This window comes from Sminthopsis crassicaudata, chromosome 2 (genome assembly GCF_048593235.1).
Source record: "Sminthopsis crassicaudata isolate SCR6 chromosome 2, ASM4859323v1, whole genome shotgun sequence".
NCBI lineage: Eukaryota > Metazoa > Chordata > Mammalia > Dasyuromorphia > Dasyuridae > Sminthopsis > Sminthopsis crassicaudata.
In genome coordinates, this window is record NC_133618.1 from 331,042,705 (window position 1) to 331,064,756 (window position 22,052).

The 22,052-nt window shown below is 39.8% G+C and overlaps 1 protein-coding gene across 4 annotated transcripts in view; it reads right to left on the reverse strand.

Moving 5' to 3' along the window:
- SPTB (spectrin beta, erythrocytic) overlaps window positions 1-22,052 on the reverse strand; it is a 168,600-nt gene that overhangs the window by 35,545 nt on the left and 111,003 nt on the right. For all 4 annotated transcript variants that reach the window (XM_074290370.1, XM_074290372.1, XM_074290373.1 and 1 more), the window contains exons 20-30: window positions 21,688-21,951; window positions 20,999-21,205; window positions 20,212-20,301; window positions 11,247-11,525; window positions 9,573-9,703; window positions 7,557-7,761; window positions 6,805-7,179; window positions 2,741-2,985; window positions 1,492-1,630; window positions 1,101-1,185; window positions 365-561 (exon numbers count right to left, since the gene is read on the reverse strand). In XM_074290370.1, the coding sequence (XP_074146471.1) occupies window positions 365-561; window positions 1,101-1,185; window positions 1,492-1,630; window positions 2,741-2,985; window positions 6,805-7,179; window positions 7,557-7,761; window positions 9,573-9,703; window positions 11,247-11,525; window positions 20,212-20,301; window positions 20,999-21,205; window positions 21,688-21,951 (2,217 nt within the window). The remainder of the gene's footprint in view (window positions 1-364; window positions 562-1,100; window positions 1,186-1,491; window positions 1,631-2,740; window positions 2,986-6,804; window positions 7,180-7,556; window positions 7,762-9,572; window positions 9,704-11,246; window positions 11,526-20,211; window positions 20,302-20,998; window positions 21,206-21,687; window positions 21,952-22,052) is intronic.

Consider the following 22,052-nt stretch of genomic DNA (forward strand, 5'->3'; position numbering starts at 1 on the left):
TACCTACATATAAATTCTTAACCATATTCCCTTGCACTTATTTGCAAACCTTTAAAATCATGTTGACACATGATTATCAAGCTTAATAATGATTTAATGTAAAGTTATTATCTTTTTTTACATATGTGTATCTTGTAGAAGAGTAAGTAACTTGATGATAGAGAATAGCATTTTCTATTGTTTTAGTATCCTCTCCCTCACTCTTCTTATTTACCACAGAGCTCTGCATTTAACTACTAAGAAGCCTAACTCGGCTTCCTCTGCACTCCCCCTCCTTGCCCAACTCTTTGCCAACCTAGCCACTTCGGGACTCAGTGGCTGTCTTCTTCACTCTAGTTTTTCCCATGGATGCCCCATAACTCACCGTGGTGAGTTTCTCAAGAGCAGCAAATCGCTCAGCCCAGGGAGCTGTGGACTTCTCAAAGGCTTCATGTCTCTTGATAAGTTTCTCCACGCTGTCCACAGTATGTCCAAAGTCCCTGCTAGCCAAGTAAGGCTCTTGGGCAATCAGCCACGCTTCAGCCACAGAAGCATCCCGAGAGAACTGACACACTTCCAACACTGTCACAAAGAACAAGTCACAGACAAACACACACACATAAAGGACCTCAACAGGTTAGCAGCTCAGAAGAGACTATGTATGGGATGGGAGGTTTAGGAAAGTCAGCTCCTCGAGGGCAGGAATTTTTCCTTTGCCTTTCTTTGAGTCCTCATCACTCATCACTCTGTCTGGCACTTAGTAAACGCTTAAGACATTTGTGTTGACTTGCTTCATAGTGAGAATTTCACAAGTCTTCTCACCAATGTCCATGTAACCATTGACAGATGGTGGGAGTAAAAATTTTCTTCCCAGCCAGCCTTAAGGTCCTTGATTAGTTTTATGTAAATAAAAGGAGACACAGGTACAAAGCAGAAGCTGGGCTTTCTTGGTTAAGAACCTCTATCTGTGGTGGGACAGGTTTGGGGGAGGGGAAGGGATGGATTGTAGATAATTCTTTAGACTGATCTGAACTGAGGAGTCCTTAGGCTCCTCCCCCTTCCCTTCATCCACAAGAAGCCCCCAGCTTGGCCAAGGTCACTGGCTCCAAGGCTGCACTTACACAGACGTAGCCGCTCTGCGCGGTTGTCCCATTTCTTCATCATCTCCTGCCTTTTTGACATCATCTGATTCAGTTTCTCCTTGATCTGCAATGATGATAAAGGATTTTTAGTTCTGGTCTGGAGCTCAGACCATTACTCCACAGTTAAGCTGTTTATAAGCTCTACATAAACATATTTCATCTCCTTATTTTGTGCTTTTCAAGGATGGATACTACGCCTTCAACAACAGTATCCTATACAAAGCTTAGCATATAGTAGGTACTTAAGAAATATTTATTGAATGGATGGATGGCATTATTTAAGACATTACTGAAAAAGTTTTGATACCTGAGCCCAGTTGGTCCCCAATTTCTGTGTCTGCTCCCTTTTCTAGGCCTTTCGCTTACTTACCTCTACAGAAGCCTGGTGTTGCCGCTGAAGCAATGATTCTCCTAATTCAAGGCATGTGCTGAAATTTTTGCTCCGGGTTTCAATTTCTGCCCTGATGCCTTGGTGATATTTCATAAGCAGCTCCACAGAAGATACATCCCTGATAAGAGAGGCAGGTGGAGAGGGGAAGAAGGATAACGATAAAGGAATGCAGCCAAAAGAATGCACCCTGAGACTAAAGCCAAAAGGGAAATTTTCTCCCTGGATATCTCAGGCTTCTGAAGGAGGAAAAGACCTTAAAGCAGCACACACATTATTAGGTATTAGTTCTTGAGAAACGCTATTTACAAATTCTCAAACTACAAGGCTCTTGGTTTCCAGGCCACCCACTATGGGATCCTAATGGCTCAGACCACATTATCTTCTGAAACAGAGCAATAAACAACGGGCCTACTCCTAGGAGTTCTCTCTGAGGCCAGCTGCTGACAGAATCTGAAGGACAAAGGAAGGCTTGGGGATTCCCAGAGCCGGGGGCTTGGACACCTGTGGGCGGTGCAGGGATCCTAAAACCAAAACAAGCCACCCTGAGGGTGAGATCCCTGTCTCTGGGGAGCAATGCAAATGAAGCGGAAGAAAAGTGATGCTGAGGGACAAAGACAGGTACAAGGTTTGAAGGGAGTAGGTTCTGAATGTGTGGCTTTAAACAAACTGGATTCCAAGGTGTTGAGAACTTTATTATACCAGCTCTCCCACTGGGATTCTCACTTGCGGTTTATCTCCTAAGCATTAAGAATACAAGTGTTTTCTTTCAGGATGGGAAAAGGGAAAAGATGTTTTCCGCAATGATAAAACATTGGGGAATAGATAATGGGGAACATCTGGGCTTATATACGGCTCAAGCATGAGTTCCTCAAGGTCTTATACTGCCGTGTAAGCTTTCACTCCCAAAACTCTGAAATTATGATTCTTGCTAATGATGCCTTATACAAGCTGGCACAAGGCAGGGTATAAACGGAAGTGAGAAAAGGCACCCTGAGCCTCAGTCCAAAGCCTGGGCTTGGCTTTTCCAGGCCCCATACCAATCTCTGCTCCCTCACTGAGCACCTGAGGTCCTATGTTATTGCAACAACACTGAGTCACGCTGGCTCTGGTCCCCAAAGGCCCACTGCTCCGCCCTTCTTTCCTCCTCCAGAGAATAAGTCAGAGGCCGTGCCTAAGTCTGTGAGCCCCATCTTGTGGGGGAAAATAGCCCCGAAGATGCCAGCCATACCTGGGCTTCTCCTGGGTCTCTATCTGCCGGATGATGCTTTCCATCCAAGAGAGGAGGTCCCGGACCATGCTGAAGAAGCGGAACTTGTCTGCTGTGTCCACCAGCTGGGCCCGGCGCCCTGCGCAGGCAGCCAGGAGCGCCTGCCACGAGGCGGACACCTCCTGCTCTTTGCTCTGGATCTCATCAGCCTTCTCTCCGGCATACGCTGTCTGCAGGCGGGTGGCCATGTCCCGGAACTGGTGCATCTGGAGTCACCATCAGATGATATGTTACATGTCTACACACTGAAGTGCTCTGCACTTTACAAAGCGCTTTCCACACACACGACCTCATTCCAACCTCGCAGCTCCGTGAGATAGGTACAACAGGCTTTGTTACAGCTGTTTTACAGATCGGAAGCGGAGGTTCAGAGCAGGTGAATGAGTTACCCCGGGCACACAGCTGGTAAATGTCACAGGTAGGGCTGGGCTTCATGCACGGCTGACTCCAAGCCTCCTGCTCTATCCACTGTTTCACACGGCCTCATTCAAAGTGGGCCATTGTTCTGTAGGGCTTGGAAGGGTAAGGGCTCTTTCTAGTCTCCTATCTGGTGAAGCTACTAGAGCAAAAGGCTCCAAAATCAGGGACATGGAATGACTTCAAGGGTCAGAGGGTGAAAAGATGTGCTGTATCTCACCCTCCTATCTGCCCCCAGCTGCCTGTGGGTTTGTCCCTAACACAATTACCTTGCCCTTCAAGATTTTACCCCCTTACCCAACCTCTCACTGCTGGCCTCCTGTGAGGCTGCTCGTGATAAGAGTCCCCATGAGGAAATGATAACCTATTCTAAGCCACAGCAAGTAAGCATAGCATCCTCACACGTGGTGTCTCATCACCAGAGCTTCACGCTCTGTGCTCCAGGGCAGGAGACAGTGAGTAAATCCCATTCCATCTCTCCCTTTTCATTTTTTATTTAGGAAGACTGAGTGGAATAGGAAAATAGGCATGAATATGTTATAATTATATCCTTTTCCTAAACATCCCCATCTCATAAAAACATGGATTTAGAGTTAGAAGGGTAGAAAGCATTGGGTATAACATTCTCATTTTACAAAAGAAGGAACTGAACCCAGAGCTATAGAAATAGTTAATGTCTGAAACAGGACTGGAACTCAAATATATGCATATCCTCTCTCTTTCTCTGTCTCTTTTTGTCTCTGTCTTTCTCTGTCTCTCCCTCTCTGTCTCTGTCTCTCTTTGTCTCTGTCTCTCTCTCCCTCTCTGTCTTTCTGTCTTTCTCCTCTCCCCAGCATGGGGATGGATTTGAAATCAGGTCTTCCTGACTCCAAGGCTACTACTTTACCACACTGCCCTTACCTACCTGCCCCTTGATTCTTTTTTCAGTCAAGGGAGCCATGCTGCTACTCTCCCAGATTCTCAATTTTCTATTATCCTTGAATCTTCAACTCAACTGAAACTGCTTCCTTCAAAGTTAACAAATCTCTCATGACCAAAAACTGAAGGCCCTTTCTCAATATGCTTCTTTTTTGATCTCTGAACAACACCTTCTCCTCCATGGACATTTAACTGTCTGCAATGTTGTTCTCCCCTCTTGGCCCTCCCTCTACTGGTCTGATCTTTTCTCATGCTCTTTCCATGATCTTCATCTCTACTATATTCTACCAATCCTTCCAGGATCTTAACTTATATTGTGTACCCTAATTGTGAGTGTACTCTAAGGCTCTGCCTAGGACCATCTTCTTTCTCTCTGTATATTCTCTTACTTGGTGATTTTATCACTCCCATTGCTTTAATTAGCATCTTCATAAAGATGACCCCAAATTGGTCTTTCAGCTATAAGTTTCTCTCCTATCCAATTCATTAGTCACAAGATTACTAATTTGGCTTTTCTAAAGCACATGTTTGACAGTGTCATTTCCCTACTCAATCATCCTGTTATTCCTTTTTGACTCTAGTATTATTTCACCCCTTTAAAATTTCTATTTTATATAAACTTTTTAAATATACATGGATTGGGAATGAAATATTTATATAGGACCTATTATGTGTCAGACATTGTGCTAAGCACTTTTTACAAATATTATCTCATTTGATCTTCACAATGGCCTTGCAGGATAGGTGATATTCTTACTTCCATTTTACAGTTGAGAAAACTGAGACAATCAGGTTGAGTGATTTAATCTCAGGTCTTGCTAGCTCCAAACCCAGCTCTTTATTGTAATATCCAGAATCCTCATATACAATTATTAGTATATAAGTCCATATATAATTTAAAAACAATTAAATATAAATTGGTGATATATACTCAAAATTTCTTTTGTAAAGGGGTACTTGATCAAAAAATTTCAGAGAGTGATGTTTCAGAGCACAAGCAGTAACTCAGAAGCAGGAATTCAGAACTACCCTCCTGGCTCTATCACTGGCCATGCCAGGCAAGGTGGGACAAAATTCCTCTGCCTTTTGACACCTTTTCTACAAAAATAGGGAAGCATATATTACTGTTCTTCTTTCAGGACTTTAATGTGCTTCTGGGCTCCTTGGATGAAAGATGCTATGATAGGATGTCCTTATTTAAGGTTGCTTGCTAGTGTAAATAAAATTACATTCTTATGCAAGGCCCCTTATTGTGTGAGACCTCAAGGGAATTGTACCTATGTTCAAAGTCCTGGCATCTGTTCATCTCCCATACTTACACTCTCTATTCACCTTCTGTTTTCTGACTTTTTTGAGTTTCTTGGCCCAAAGAAAGAACTGCTATTCATTCAGAGAATACCATCTTCATATAAACATGCAAATACAACCAGAAAATGACTATTTTGATTTATCTACATTGAGCAACTCAAAATTTAAGACACCATAATCCAGCTAGAGGGGAACTTTCTTTCAGATCACCTAGACCAATTTCCTTATTTTTTTAGATAAGGAGATGGAGGCTCATAAATGTTAAACAATTTATCAATCATCATATAACTAGCAGGAATCAGAGACCTAGGATTAGAATCTTTTAATTGTATCACAATGCATCCTCTGTGTGGCAGAAAACTTGTTATTTAGCATGTACTAGCAATGTTCAATGACCAACAAGTGGATACAGTTCCTGAGGAACAAAATCACATTCATATTGACATTTATATTATATATGTGTATGTCAATGAAGACATACATGACTGGAAAAAAAGGCAAGCCAATTATGCAGAGATAAAAATTGGCTATCTAATCTAAGTGGATTTGCTGGTATGGCTGACATATTTTAAAAAAGAAGAAAAAAAGGGGGCTTCTAGCAGGGAAAGTTTATAGAAAAATCACAGAAGATGGAAAGATTCCACATTTCAAACAGATATCCTGCTGTTTCCTATATACTAGATTCTATTTCCTGTCCCTCATGCCTTTGTACATGCCTGGAATGGTTTCACTCCACCTTGTAGAATCACTAGCTTGCTAGGATTCAAGGCTCAGCTCAATTGTCATCTCCTTCTAGTTGCTAGTGCCCTCTTCCAGGAAATTACTCAGTATTTATTTTGTCATGCATATATTACTGCTCTCTGAGGGTAAGAATTGTTTCCTTTTGTCTCTGTATTCCCAATGCTAGACCAAAGTCCAGCATATACATGTTTTAAGTACTTAATGAGTAAAAAATGAGCTACAATCCGCATCAGTGGGAAAGAGTGCCTGTGTTAAGACACCAATCTCCCAAAGTACTATGATATTTCCCCGAAACAAGACCTAAATGAGTCAGAACTCATCACTCCCTACTCCAACCAGAAAGCTCTATGTTCCCTTTATAGTTAATGTCCTTGTGGATTAGGACATATTGAAGGTAACAAAAATATTTCTTTATCACTTTATTTTCCAGACTCACTGTAAACCTAACTTCAGTAACATTCACACCAATTCTCTGAAGTCCTCAAATACTCATTTTACAAGTGGGAAAATGGGGACAGAGGGTAATGGTTTGTAAAGCGTCACTGAGACATCATAGTTTGTGAACAGAGAGACCCAAGACAGGCTTTGTGGGTCTCCATCTGAAGCAAACCACATGGGGTAGACTCAAGAACAGAACGTACCTGTACTCCTAGTTGATCTAATTCTCGCTCAAATGCCGTGTGAACACGGTGGAAGGATTCAGCAGTACTGGCATCAAGTCCCACATCTTCAGGCAATTCCCGGTGTTTCTCATCAATGAGGCCTTGGATCTCTTCTCCCATATAGAAGTATCGGTGCAGGTCATAGGAAGCAGCTAACAGCTGCATTCGGGTGTCTATTAACTCTAGTAGGTCGGCCCAGATTTCATTCAGTCCATCTTTCCATTCAGCAATAGTGGCAGCCTCCGCATGGCCAGCATCAATGAGCCGCTCGATTATCAAGTTAACGTTGTCTACCCGCTCTTGTCCAATCGTCCCAGTTTCCCGGGCAAAGTCACGAAACTTGTCCCGTAGCAACTAGAATTGGAGACGAGATGGTTATTAGACTCTTGAGCTGCTGGGGGCATGGCATGGCACTCTCAGAGACTTGTCGCAGATTCTACTATACTATAGCTGACTATGGATGTATCATCACACCTTTTTCAAGGAAAAAAAAAAGTGAAATCCAAGAAGATATCCCCTGGAAACATTATCACACTTCAAACTTTGTTGTGGTTACACTCTGCTGCTTAATGGAAGTAGATGATAGATAAAATTTTAGTGTTTTACTAAAACTGAAAATAGAGAGGGTAAACATGTGGGACTGCTATTGTTATATGTCTAAAAATAATGATAGACTCATGTGTTTTTCTTTAAAAAAAAAAAAAAAAGAATGTTCTAGGTGTGAAACTTACAGTAACATGGTCGAAATCTTGCCCCATTTCTTGGGAAGAGGCTACCACCTCCCTTTCTGCAATCCACTGTTCCAAGTCATCTGCCTCTCTCTTCAGCTGGAACAAATGATACATGTTTTCTAGCTTGCGTTTCCGTTCCTCAGCCAAATCTTTCAGCCCGGCATATTGTTTGTCCACCTGCCCTTGAAGTCGGATAATCTGTTCACTAGGATTAAAAAAAAACAAACAACTAAAGTAAAAAATATAGTTCCAAGATTAGAAATTATCTTGGGCCTCTCAAAGGCACTACAGGCATAAAAGAGAAAGAATTTCAATGGACCTAGATTTGGATGGTTGAGGTAATAACCCTTAGTTTATTTTTTCCTTCACTGTTCATCTCCAAGTGATCAATGGGGAAATTGAGGCATGAGACGAATCCTAAGTTTCTCAGTCACCATGGATAAGCCATGGTAGAAGGTCTACCCACTCCAAGATGCTTTCCCTTGGACCACACTGCTCTTAATGTCCCTTTTAGCAGATGCTGGAGATGAACAGTCCCTAAATAAAATAGTATATAAGGTTTCCCTCTATCAAAGGAATAATCCTTCTCATTTGGCCTTCTTTTTACTGAATTCTCAGGCACTGTAAGAAGTTTTGATAACTAGATCCTTTCCTAACAATTTGCTTAGTTTAGGTCAATCACAGAATTCACTGTGAAGAATGAACTTATTCATTATCTTTATAAGCAGATTGATCAAGATTCTTCTTTATCAATGCCCAACAAATCATCAGCCATGACCAAGGAGAAATTCTAATCGTCATAACCTATATAGGAGTTTTAAAGTTTACAAGACACTTTGTATACATTGTCTCATTTGAGTCTTACAAAGGCCCTGAAGATATAATAGTCAAGTGATTTGACTACTACTATTCACACAACCATTATGTGTGCAGACAATATTTGACCCCAAGTCTACTTGACTTAAAAGCAAACTGGAGTCATCAAATTTGGTTTCAGACACTTAACACTTACTAGCTGTGGGACCCCCCAAAGGTCCCCACCCAAGCCCCACAAAAATTTTAAAAAGAAAGAAAGTGGATAGAAAGAAAATGGACAGGCTTGGCATATATGAAAACTCTGTTAAACAAAATATTCAATTAATTCCTGGTATAAAGTCCTCCTTTGTTACCTTATTATGGCACAAAGGTGAGCCTGGGTTCTAAAAGGCTGAGCACAAGATGTGGTAATAACTGCCAGATTGAAAAAACTTGAACATGAGCTAAGTGAATGCACAATCTGTCATTTAAGAACCAATTTAGATAAATATGGGGAGACTCTTCACCTATTTAACTACAGACTATAAATCAAAATTTGAATTATTACATTTGATTTTTCAAGTAAAAAACTCAATTCTCAAAATCTATCTATATGTCATAATGGAGCTACAATCTATTGGGCAAAGAATGCACATCAATGAAATAATAGATCCTTTAAATATTGAATACTTGAGTAAATATTCATTTAGCTAAACTAATAATAACTAGTATTATATAGCACTTTAAGATTTGCAAAGTATTTTATAAATATTATCTCATTTGATACTTACAACAATCCTGGGAGATATGATATAATTATTCTATTCTTATAGATGAGGAAGTTGAGATAGGCAGAAGTTAAATGACTTGCTGCCTTTGGTCATAAAAGTAGTAAGTATCTTAGGCAAGATTTGCACTCAGCTCTTTCTGACTCCAGGTCCAATGCTCTATCCATTGCACCACCTTCCTGACTAACCCACTCTGAGTCTGAGAATTAGGTTATTCTAATTAAGTTAGAGTTCCTAAAACCAAAGCTAAATAATGAGATTAAATCAAGATATTCAGTAGAACAAAAATTACCGCAAACCCCCATTTTTGGTGAAAGTCAAATATTTCTCCCATCAAGACATTTAGAACTGATTCCTTCTTCCCTAAACAACTCCCTCCCCCCAAAAAGTCAAGTTTGTCCTAAAAAGAAGTAGGAGCCCCACTGTTACCCACCCCTCAGGATGACCGGCAGACAGGAGTTTCTGAGCCCTGCCAGCCAGCTGCTTGATATTCTTCCCATACTCCTCAACTGAGCGCTGCTGTCGCAAATGTCGTTTTAGCATCACAATGGCGCTCTCTTCATCCTAGATGGAAGCAGAAGTGTCATCATGCTGCAGCTTAGCTCATTCTTTGCTTTCCCCTCCTGAAGCTTCCACAGTGGAAGAAACTGTACAGCTTCAGGGGTTCCTCAAGGATGGCAAGTAAAATTCAGCACTTTCAATTGTATCCCCTGATTACAAGGATGAGCACACACACACACTCATCATGAACATGATGGTTCACTCCTGCAAGCAGATTTTTTCTTAGAGGCCAATCCTGTTAAGAGTCCCTTATGCCGCACCCAGAACTTGTGAACATGGTGCACCTAACATTAACTGGAAGAAAAGAGGTGACTAAACCCCTCTGGACCCCTTCTTCCCTATTTTCTAACTAATTCCCAGTAATCTCCATCTGCTCTCCTCTCATCACTATCCCAGAGATGTGACAAGACAATCCTTGCCTTTACACCTTTCCTATTCCTCCCTCTGCCTCTCCAAATCCTACCAGTCTCTCTTTCTCCATGAAGTCTTTTCTGATTATAATCAGGAAAAGGGCCTTGGAGGTCATCTACATCAATCCTCTCATTTTATAGATGTGGAAAATTAGATCCAGAGAGATGAAGTGATCCAAGATCACACACATAGTTAGGATTGGGATAGGATTCAAATCCAGGTTTCTTGCTATCTAGTCAGTAGTCTTTCCCCTGCATTACAGTGCCTTGCAGTTTATCTATCCCTCGAGGACTGATCTTAAATCTGGATTCCTATGGAATTTAGTATCTGTACCACACATTTTTATAATTAATTTTGTATTACTAAGATGTTTGTTGTTTCACACATATTAAAAATAATGCATAATTATTATATTGCATATGTAATATATAGGATATAAAATTATATAAATAGTAAATATTTATTTATAATATAAATATAAATGTATACTATATGACATATTAGCTATGTGAATAATAATATAATAATTAGTATATTATGAATATATTCATATATTAATACTAACATAGTTCCCCAGAAGTAACATAAGAGCCTTGAGGACTATATTTAATACTTTATTTACATTATCCACAGTGTTTAGGCCAATACTAAGGACAGAATAGGCATTCAGTAATTATTTGTTGTCTGACTGAAAGCACAAAAGAAAATCCAGGAACAGGCTAGGGGTGGGAGGAAAAACAAAAAAGATGTAGAAGGGAATATTGGGACAGGAAAATTAGACAATACCCAATTCAAAAAAGGTTGGATCTGTTGACAAATAAATGGCACATTTATACTAAGAGTCTCTTCTGAAAAGGGTGTCCCAAAGTAGAACATATGGGATTCTTTTTCTACCCTCAAACTCTTAGGCTAACCCCACAGTTCCCCCTCATCTACACTTAGCACATACTTCTTAAGCTTGATAGACTTTATCACTCTTATTTCTTATCTTTGCCCCATCTTTATGGATAGGGATATTTCTCTGGAGGAGGACATGTGAACTAGACAGAGGAGGAGTCAGCTGCCTTCTCCCATCCAGTAGCAAGCCCAAGTGGCTTCTTTGACTTGCCACGTCCCAAGCCATACACTGACTGACCTTGGGCGTTTCATCCGAGATCACATAAAGTTCCTGTTCACTGATCCAGGCTTCTGCCTCGCCAGCATCCAAGTAGTACTGCTGAGCCTCATTGGCCTCCCGTAGCCGCTGCAGCCGTGCAGCAGTCTCATCTCGGAGCAATTCCCACGAGCCCTGCAGATGCCCCAGGCGCTCGGCGATGTCTTGGCAGTCTATCTCAGCCACCTCCACCAGCTCATGCCCTCGATGCAACACATCCTCTATCCGGGGCGTATGGCCCACAATTTCATTCTGTAGAGTCTGGAGAAGGCAAAAGCAGGGGACTCTTTAGACTGAGTCAATTATAGAATCACAGGAAAGCTGGAGCAGAAAGGATACTCAGAAAGCATCTCATTCATCTCTTTCACTTTATAAAATAGGAAACTGAGGCCCAGAGAGGTCCCAGGTCCCAGATTTAGAGTTGGAAATGACCTTAGAATTAGATAATTCAGCTTAGGGTTCTTAATCTGTTTTGTGTCATAGACTCTGCTGGCAGTCTGATGGATTTTTTTTCAGAATAATAATGTTTATAAATCATAAAACAAAATACATAGGATTACAAAACCCCCCCAATCATACTGAAATAGTTAAATATGTATGTGTGTGTGTGTGTGTGTGTGTATACACATGCACCCACAAATTCATGGGCCCTATTTTAAGAACTCAAGATAGTTCTATCTTCCAATTTTACAGCAAAAAAAAAAAAAAAAAAAAGTTCCAGAACTGAAGTGATTTGCTGTAGAGCCGAAATTTAAATAAGATCCTCTGATTGCCAAACCAGCACATTTTCCATTGTTCTGATGAAGCAACTTTTTACCAATATCACATTTCTAGTTTCCTACCTCATGACTTCTATCCATATTTCTTGATCCTAGTTTCCTAATTTTCTTTCTCTTGACCTGTGATTTCACTGATGTACTGAACTATAGAGGGAAAACTCCTACCAGCATCACTGAGTGCCACTCAGAAAAGCTCAGCTGTAACATACCTTTTAAAAAGTTGCCTTGCACATAATCAATCCTATTAGGGCAAAAATCATCTTTAGCCTATTTTTTTTTGGTATCCTCAGAACTTAGCACAGATCCAAGCACACAGTAGGTTTTTATAAATGTTTCTGACTGATTGACAAAAAAGTATCAATGGGTGACAACTATTATAGTTAGGCAGGTTCTCAATGGTTACCTATAAAGTTCCTTATTTGACAATAAGGAAACGAAGGTACCAAAAAGAGCTGCACACACAGCTACTATGTGTAAAAGTAGTCCTTCTTGACAGCAAGGATAACACCGTTCTGCATCTCACAGATAGTAAAACACAAAAGGTTTAGAGTTGGAAGGGATCCCAGTCACTTTCTAGCTCAACTCAATATTTGAAAAAAATGTCCATTGGCTCTTTTCAACAAGATGATTCAGACCAGTTCTAATGGTTTTGTGATTTACAAAAGAGGACTGTCAGGGCTGCATGTGAATCACCATATAGTATTTTCATTTTTTGTTGTGTGCTTGCATTTTGTTTTCTTTCTCATTTTTTTTTCCTTTGTGATCCGATTTTTCTTGTACAAGCACGATAATTGTGAAAATATGTATAGAAGAATTGCACATGTTTACCATATATTGGATTATTTGCCCTCTAGGGGAAGGGGTGAAGGGGAGGGAGAAAAAAATTTAGAACACAAGGTTTTGCAAGAGTGAATATTGAAAACTATTTATGCAAATGTTTTGAAAACAAAAAGCTTTATATATTAAAAAAAAGTCCATTAATAACATACGTAAGTGTCCATCTAGTCTTTATCTGAAGACCTCCTGTAGTAGAGGTGGGGGACCTTCTACCACATAAAGCAACCTAGTCTGGTTTTGAATAACTCTGATATTCTTCTCTAATATCAATCCTAAATTTGTCTTTGTGAAACTTCTATCCATTGCTCCTATTTATGTCTTTTGGGGTCAAAAAAAGAATGAATCTACCTCTTCCCTATGAGAGTCTTCAAAGATCTGGACACAGTTATCATGTCCCTGGAGACTTTAAACATTCACACTTCCTTCAATTAAGTTTTCATATGGTACAGAAGCCTTTTATGATCCTGGATATTCCTCTTTGGATTCTCTCTAGTTTATTCATCGTTCCTAAAGTATGGCATTCACATATATTCATATTTGAATACTTTAAATACTTTTAATACTTAAATATTAATTTAATGCTTACTTTAAATACTTAAACATACTTTTTAAAGAATACTTTAAGTATGCTATAACTAGGGAGGAGTACAGAGTATATGACCACCCAAGTTTTAGAGACATTAGTCCTAATGAGGTTTTTTTGGCTGCTACCTCATACTCATCCTGCAGAGTACCAAAATCCCCCCATTTTTTTTTTTTTTGATGTAATCAGGTTTAGGTTCAAGTGATTTATTTGCCCAGGATTTCATAGCTAGTGTCTGAGGCTGTATTTGACCTCAGGTTCTCCACCTGACCCCACCCCCAAATCTTTTACAAATAAACTCTTATCTAACCAGGCCACACCTGCATTTTATTTGTGAAGTTGATTTTTTTTTTTTAACACAAGTATAAAATAGTATGAACATTTATCTTCATCAAATGCGTGGTTCTAGGTAAAAACTAAGTTTAGTTGCTTCTGAAAAAAAAGACCTCAGATGTAAAAAAAAATATTTACTTTATATTTGGTTTGCATTCCTTCTCTCCAGTCAGGAACCTCACTAAGGCATACTTAAGACACAAGGAAGACCAAGGTGAAGATCTGCTGTTCCCTGTCCTTGGGACTCTCTTCCTACTCAGTTCCACCTCCTGCCTTCCTTAAGATTCCACCCTAATTTCTGCAAGGAGCTCTTCCTAATTCCCCTTAGAACTAGTGCCTTCCCTCAGTTCATTATCTCCTGTTTATCTTGTATATAAATCATTTGTACATAGTTGCTTACACTTTATCTCTCTCTTTAGACTGTGAGATCTCTTCAGAGCAAGTTCCATCTTTCACTTTTCTATGTATCCCAGAACTTAGCACAGGGTCTGACACACAGTAGGTGCTTTATAAATGCTTCTGACTGACTGACAAAAGTATAAATGGGTGACTATTACAGTTAGGCAGGTTCTCAGTGGTTACCTCATCCAGTTCCTTATTTTACAACAAGGATATTGAGACACAAAGAAGTTTAAGGACTAAGTATGTAGATTGCTGATCATGGAATAAAATCATCCCATGTGGCAAGATGGCATATTTTAAAGACTGATCTTCATTCAGAATAAAGTTTTTAATATCCCTGATATAAGCAACAATGTCTACTAAATGTCCCCAAATCTGGGACCTGAAAAGGCTAGGTAAATATCGTGGCTATTACCTTCACAGCCACTTCTTATATGAGCTGGCACATGTACATAGTAATTAGTTAACATGTAAATACAAGAATTGAATTAAATTTGTTGGATGTAGAAGGGATGGGCATCCAGGTGATGCAGTGCTTTGAGCTTAGAATCAGGAAGATTCTTCCTCTGACACTTATTTGCCTGTGACTTTGGCATTCCACCTAATCTTGTTTGCCTCATATGTAAAATAAGCCAGAGAAGGAAATGGAAAACCACTCTAGTACCTTTGCCAAGAAAACCCCAAATAATATCATAGAGTAATGACTAAAACAGCTAAACAGCAACAACAAAAGAGAGGAAGACAAGAATTAAGTAAAAAAAAATTCTGCCTTTTTGATGTCTTTTTTTTTTTAAAGCTATTTTTCCTTTTTACACAAAAAGCAAGACCTTTGTTCTTCTGGTCTACTGAAAAGGTGCTAATTTTTATTAGTGGTCCTCAAAATGTTATTCAAGGAATTCTGGGAGTGTCAGAGATCTTTTGAGGTTACCTGGAAGGTCAAAACTGTTTTTATTATAATAATAATGATGATGATGATGATATTAATTGCTTAACATATTCTTCCCTTTTTAAACTACATATTTGTGTGAAGTCAAGATTTTCTTCATGTACTTCAAAACAACATACCACAATAAATTGAACACAACATGAGAATGTGAGAATCTAGCTATTTTACACTGTTGGACATTAAAGAAATTTGCAAAAACTTTAAAATATTCTTGTGAAAATGTTCTGTTTTGGAAAATAGCTATTTTCTAGAAAAATAATGCTGTTTCTATTAACATATTCCTATTAATATATTTCAATTATGTTCATGTATTTATTGTGTTGATATAGCTTACTGTTATTTTAATGAATCAATAAATATTGAAAACTTTTATCCATTTTCATTGTTAATACAGTAAGTATATAGAGATATAATCTACATAAACAAAAGCTCTTTAGAGGTCCTCAATAATTTTTAAGAGTGCAAAGGAGTCTTCAATGGTATTTAAAAGTGTAAAAAACTCATTGTTCTAACACCAATGCTTTATGAACTTATGCTTTGAGTTGCAGCTCATTTCCTCCTTTAGGCATCAGCCTTCAAAATGCCACCCTCCTGCAGAATATAAAACCTGTGGCCTTGTGTGACATTCCCTTCCCCACCTTCTTAGCTGAGGACCTTAGTCTTAGACCTCAATAAAAAAAAAATGAGGTCATTTCTCAGGGTTCCCTCATCTTCCCTAGACATCCATCACTCAGACATCAAGCCCCATTACATCCTCTTTTGCTTCTGTCTTCCCCTTGACAAGGCAAACATCATCAGAACAAGCAGCCTTGATCTGAAATCTTCAGCAGCTTGCTCCCATTATCATCCCAACTCTCTAATTTTCAATTTCTCCCCAATAGCTGCTATCGTGCCATCTATAAACATGCCCATGCCTGTCATAAAAATGCTCCCTTGATCCACCCATCTCTGTAAGCTATCATTCTATATCTCTCCTGCTCCAGCTAACTTCCTTAAGAAAACTCTGTTCGGTGACTCCATTTCGTCATCTTTCATTTTTCAACATTTGGCAATCTGACTTTCCACTTCATTACTCTACTGAAATTGCTCTCCCCAAAGTTACCGGTGATCACCTAATTGCTAAATCTAATAATCTTCTCTCAAGTCTAATCCTTCTTGATCTTTCTGAAGCCTGTGACATTGTAGATCACCATCTCCTCCCGGATACTTTCTAAGATACTGCTCCTTCCTGGCAGCTCCTTCTTCATTTTCTCTGATGCATCTTCATCTGGGTCATGCCTACTAACCACAAGTGTCCCCAAAGTCCTATATTTAGCTGTATTCTTTTTTCCTTCTATACTATCTTGCATAGTGATCATGAGATCTCATCATTGTGGATGACGCATCTCATTTGCAGATGATGTCTAGAACTAGAAATTCAGCCTTAATTTCTCTCCCGAGCTCCCTTCTAACATCTCCAACTGCCTTTTGGACATCTAAAGTTGGAGGTCCCCCAAATATCTCAAACTCAGCCACCTAGGCTTACAGCCTCGGCTTTATCTTTGATTCCTCATTCACATTCACCACATATATCCAATTTGAGATCAAATCTTGCAGTCATTTTCATTTTTACATCATTTCATATATTTCCCCTTCTCTCTACTCACACATCCACCATCCTTATACAGACTCTCAAGACCTCTCACCTGGATTACTTCAATAACCTTTTAATTAGTCTTCCTGTTTTTATGTATCTTCCCATTGTAATCCATCTTCCACTAGGCTTAAGCTTGTGGAAAGTAAGTGTCACTTTTGACACCCCAACTCCAAATATTTCAGTGGTTTCCTAAAACATCTAGAATCTAATATAAAATCTTCTATTTGGCATTTAAAACCTTTTCCATCTCTTCCTTTCTTACGTTTCCATTCTTATGCTTTACTCCCTCCTCCACTTACTCCTTGATCAAGAAACATTAGTCCATTTTTTATCCTTCATGTACAACTTTTTGGTACTGGCTAATACCCATGTTTTTTATTTTTTATTTTTCCTGAGGCTGGGGTTAAGTGACTTGCCCAGGGTCACACAGCTAGGAAGTGTTAAGAGTCTGAGACCAAATTTGAACTCGGGTCCTCCTGAATTCAGGGCTGGTGCTCTATCCACTGCGCCACCTAGCTGCCCCCACACCGATGCTTTTAATGTTATTCCTTTTTAATCCACTTTCAAATTTTAACTCAACTTTCATCTTCCTTAGCCACCTTTTCTAGTTCCCCAGCTGTTTTTGTCTTCCTTTTGAAATTACTTTATTTCACTATCTGTGTGTATGCATGTGTATGCACATGTGTGTACATATGTATACACACAGTATAGTTGTATACATGTTCTCTACATGCATGTGTATATATACATTTGTATTCATGTATATGTATATACGCGCACACACATCTATATATATTACATAGTTGGTTTACATATTTTCTCTCATTAGAATTTGAGTTCCTTGAGGGAAGGAACAATGTTTTTGCTTTTCTTTATCTCCCCAACTTTTAGTACAGCGCCTGACACATAATTGATGATGTTGAAATGCTTGTTGACTGATTTCATTCTCCTTGAACCCCAGACCTATGGTCTGGTGCAACCATAATTATTTTTTAAAGTAAGTTTTATTGATTTTTTTTTACATCATTTCTGAACAAATCTGTCTCTGTCTCTCTGTCTCTGTCTCTCTGTCTCTCTCTCTCTCTCTCTCTCACACACACACACACACACACACACACACACACACACACACACACAATACATAGAGCTCTCCCTGTTAACAAAGAAAAACAGTTGAGCAAAACCACCTGACATAGTAACCAAAACTTATCATACATAAAACATTGTGCCCCTCTAGTCTACTACTTCTCTATTGAAATGAAATTTCATTTCATCATCTGCTCTGAGACTGAGATTAATCATTACAGTTATTCACAGTTGGACTTTCCTTTTCATGTTCTTTTCATTTAGCAAATTGTTGTCTTTAGATACAATATGGTACTGCTTCTGCTTATTGCATTCTGCATCAGTTCACAAGTCTTCCTGTGTTTCTCTGAATTCTTCGTATTCATTTTCCTTACTGTACAATTACACTTTAGGTTTATCTACCATAATTTGTCCGGCCATTCTCAGAAGACAAGTATCCACTTTTTGAGAAATTGTCATTCATTTGTGGAATAGCCATTTTTTGAAATGGCCATTAGGCAAATGCTCACTTCCTTGGAGAACTCTTTAAGTAACCAGAATACTGCAAGTGCTGAAAATATTAAATAGCAACACATCCTCCCACAAATCTGCTGAAATTCAGCATTAAACAAAGATTTCTCTGAATGTGCTATAGAATTTTTGTTGTTTATATTTCAATAGTTTGCCCATTGTCTTTCCCATGAGATTTCATCATCTCCATAAATTTTCCTTTACAATGAAGTCTTTTTTAAAAATAGCATTTCTCCAAAGTTTTTGATTAAAGTATCTTCTGTTGCAGTTGACCCAGCTAATTTAGGTAGTTTAAAACATCTGGTTTTGGTTTATAGGTCAGAGCTAGCTAGAACTAGAAGGATTGTAATCTAAACATTTTATTTTACAGGTGAAGGAAGCTGAGGCCTCAGAGATGACATGACTTGCCCAAGATCACACAGGGAATAAGTGGCAGAACCAAGATTAGAATCTAATCTTCGGACTCCAAATCCAGTGTTCTTTCAACTACACCCCGCCCCCTCCAAGAACTTTTTTTCCCCTTCTTGGTTGGGTGAATCTCATCCTTATTTCCTGAAACAGCACCCAGTGCCAGGGAAGTTGAAAACTTCTTGATGATACAATTTATGAAGCCAGATGTTGACCTCAAGGATACATCTGTCCTCTACAGCTCCTTCTCCTAATGAAGAAGAATTATAAAGAAGATTAAACCATGTCTCTGCCTTTCAATACCCTCTACTCTTCTCCTTAAACTGTGACCCAGCTATACCACTGGCATTTATGTGACTGAACAGCAGTACCAAAGAATTATGTGAAGAGTTTTGGAAGGCTCTTTCCTCATAATCCATAAAATAATGATTCCTCGGACTCTGTGTCCTATCTGTAGATTGCAATGTCTGTTATTCTTCAGGAAGAAGCGCTCAATATTACTAATCAGCAATTCTCTCAAGGACACTGTCTTAGCACAATTGTTCTCCCAGGACAAAAAATAACCCTCCCCAACCAAAGGTAAGACTGCATACCTGTTTCTGACCTAGATACTGGTCCGAATAGGCCAAGGAGGCCTGCTGCTTATGAGAAAAATCTGCAACCATGTTCCTGATGGGTACTGACACAGTGAAACCTATGGAACTGGTCTCCTTCCCACATTAGCTTTATTTAACACTCTGCATCTCTTCAGTTTCGAAACCCTGATTCCTGGCTGGTGCTATGCAGGCTGCTCAAAGCACATCCCTGGCTGAAAGTCAAGCAATAGATGGATGTGTTCTCAGAGAATAGCATCCTAGGCTTAAATAGTCTTTTGGTCTGATTTGGTCCCAATCCTCAATGCTAAAATAATTCTGAACTCCCATTAACTTTGTGAGTCCTGACTTTACTCAGGGTCCAAAATTATGCTTGAAAACAAGATTAGCAAGTAAGTGAGGTGACCCTGTACACTGAGTTTACTGGATTCTTTTCATTAAAATCCAGGAGGTGTTTCTGAGAGGAGAACACATTCATAGGACAATATAATGATGTGATGGGAGTAAAAGACTAACCTGCCTCCTTACCCACCTTGGTGACCTGAGGGCAAAAAGACTTAGAGCCTGAATGGCCTAGTTCCATAAATTTATGTGATTTCCCCCAAAATCTGTATCATTCTATATATTTCAAAATTTGCTTTCTCCCTTAGGGATCAAAGATAAAGCTTTGAGAACTCAAACCTGCCAATGAAAACACATCCATATTTCTAATCTAACTTTTACAGACTGCTTCACTTGGTTAGAGATAGGATCTATCTTCTTCCCCCTTCCCCCATAGACAGAATATAAAGCCACCATGAAGAGGAGGCAGGTGAAGGGAGGTATTTGGCTCACCTGGTTTTTTTTCATGAGCAGCTGCACGCTTTGTAGATTAGCTCCATAGTCAGCCGATTGGGCAAGTGGCAACCTCTCTTCCACCCAGAGCTAAAGAAGATCAAAAGGTGAAGAGATGTGATGATATTAAGATGTGGCAAAGAGGTGTTCCAGCTTATCCTTTCTACAATCTATTTTTCAGACCACTGTCCCACCCCAGGAGAGGTATGTGGTGGTGTCAATTCTTAAGTTAAAAACCTTCTCTGGGTCCACACTGCCTACAGAATAAAATAGAATTCTAACTCTGATGTTCAGTGATGTTCCCCCCCAAAATGGCCCAACTCATCTATCTTCTCTTCTCTTATACTATTCCTTTTCAGTATTTTTCATTCTAGCCAAAATGAACCACTCATTTTGTTCTCTTTGTCTTCTGTTTATACTTGGAAGTGGATTACCCCCAACCTGCACTTTATTTCTGTCTTCTTCCTTTCTTCAAGTCCAGCTCAGATGTCCCTTTCTTCTTTAAGTGATCCCTGGTAAAAGTGATTTATTTCTCCTCAAATTCTCTTAGCACTTTGCTTGGATCTCAGTTTTAGACATTTCTCCTGCATCCTTTATACATTAGCTTGTAAGATCTTTAAAAGCCAGTTTTGTGTCAGATTTATTTTTTAATATCCCCAACTTAGTTCAGTCTTGTACATTATAAGTGCTTAATAAATGCTTGCTGAAGTGAACGTAACTGAATGGTAATGACAAAAGAGAAATTTGGTGACAGCTCTGGGAGGACAGGGAGAAGCAGGAAACTTACCATCTCATCTTCTATGTCTCTGTTGATTTGCAGTTTGGCTCTAGATGACTCCAGCTGTTTCTTCCTCTTACCCAGAGGCACCAGAAGGTCCAGGAACCGCTTCTCAATGCTTGTTTCTGTACTGTCCCCTTCACCGCCTACCGGGGGCACCTGAGATAACAGCTCTCCCAGCTCCTTCTTCCTCACATTCACTTGATCCTCCACTCTCTGAAACCCAAGAAATATAGCGTCAATCCTGACATTTAGAGGCCAAACAACCCATGAAGCGGAATGAGATTTATATTCTTCATTATGTATCCACATCAGCTCTTCCTTCAAAGGCTTAACTCATCCCAGTTGCCTTGTAAAGCCTTCCTTAATGACATCAAAGAATAGACATCAGAAACTGCTCCTCTGAAACTTTACAGCGCTTACAACCAGGGATGAACACACGGCCTGTCTCCACTAGCCACCACCAGTGAGGAATCACAGTCACCACCAGTCAGGAAAACGGAGAAGGAGACAGTTACATGGTATTCGGGAGGAAAGGACAGGACTAAGACTAGGACACTGGGTCCTTGTCCCAGCTCTGTCACTAACCGCTAGCTTTCCTTTTCTGAATCTCAACATCTTCATCTATGAAGTAGTGGGCTGGAACTGAAGTTCTAAAGAACTTTACAATTATAGAACTACACGACTTGTTCCCATACCTTCAACTTAGTCAACATCCGGTTAACACTCGTCAGGTCTTTGCCAGGGTCATCGGACCGCAGCTGGTCCTCCATGGCGCTGATCCATTTGTTGAGGTCGGCATATGTTTGGGCGTGCAGGTCCGAGCGGCTGGCAGCAAAGAGGTGTTGGGCCTTCTCCTGCGTGGTGGCCTGCAGCTCGTCCCAGAGCCGGTGCAGCTGCCTCAGCCGCTGGGTTACCACGTCTGTGAACTGTGGCTTCTCCTCCATCAGCTGCCTTCCCTCCTGTATGGGAATAAGCAGAGAGCTCATCAAGTCTCCAGGGATGATGGGGAGACGCCTTTCTACAAGGAGGAAGCAGTGTCCACCACCATTGAGGTTGAGCA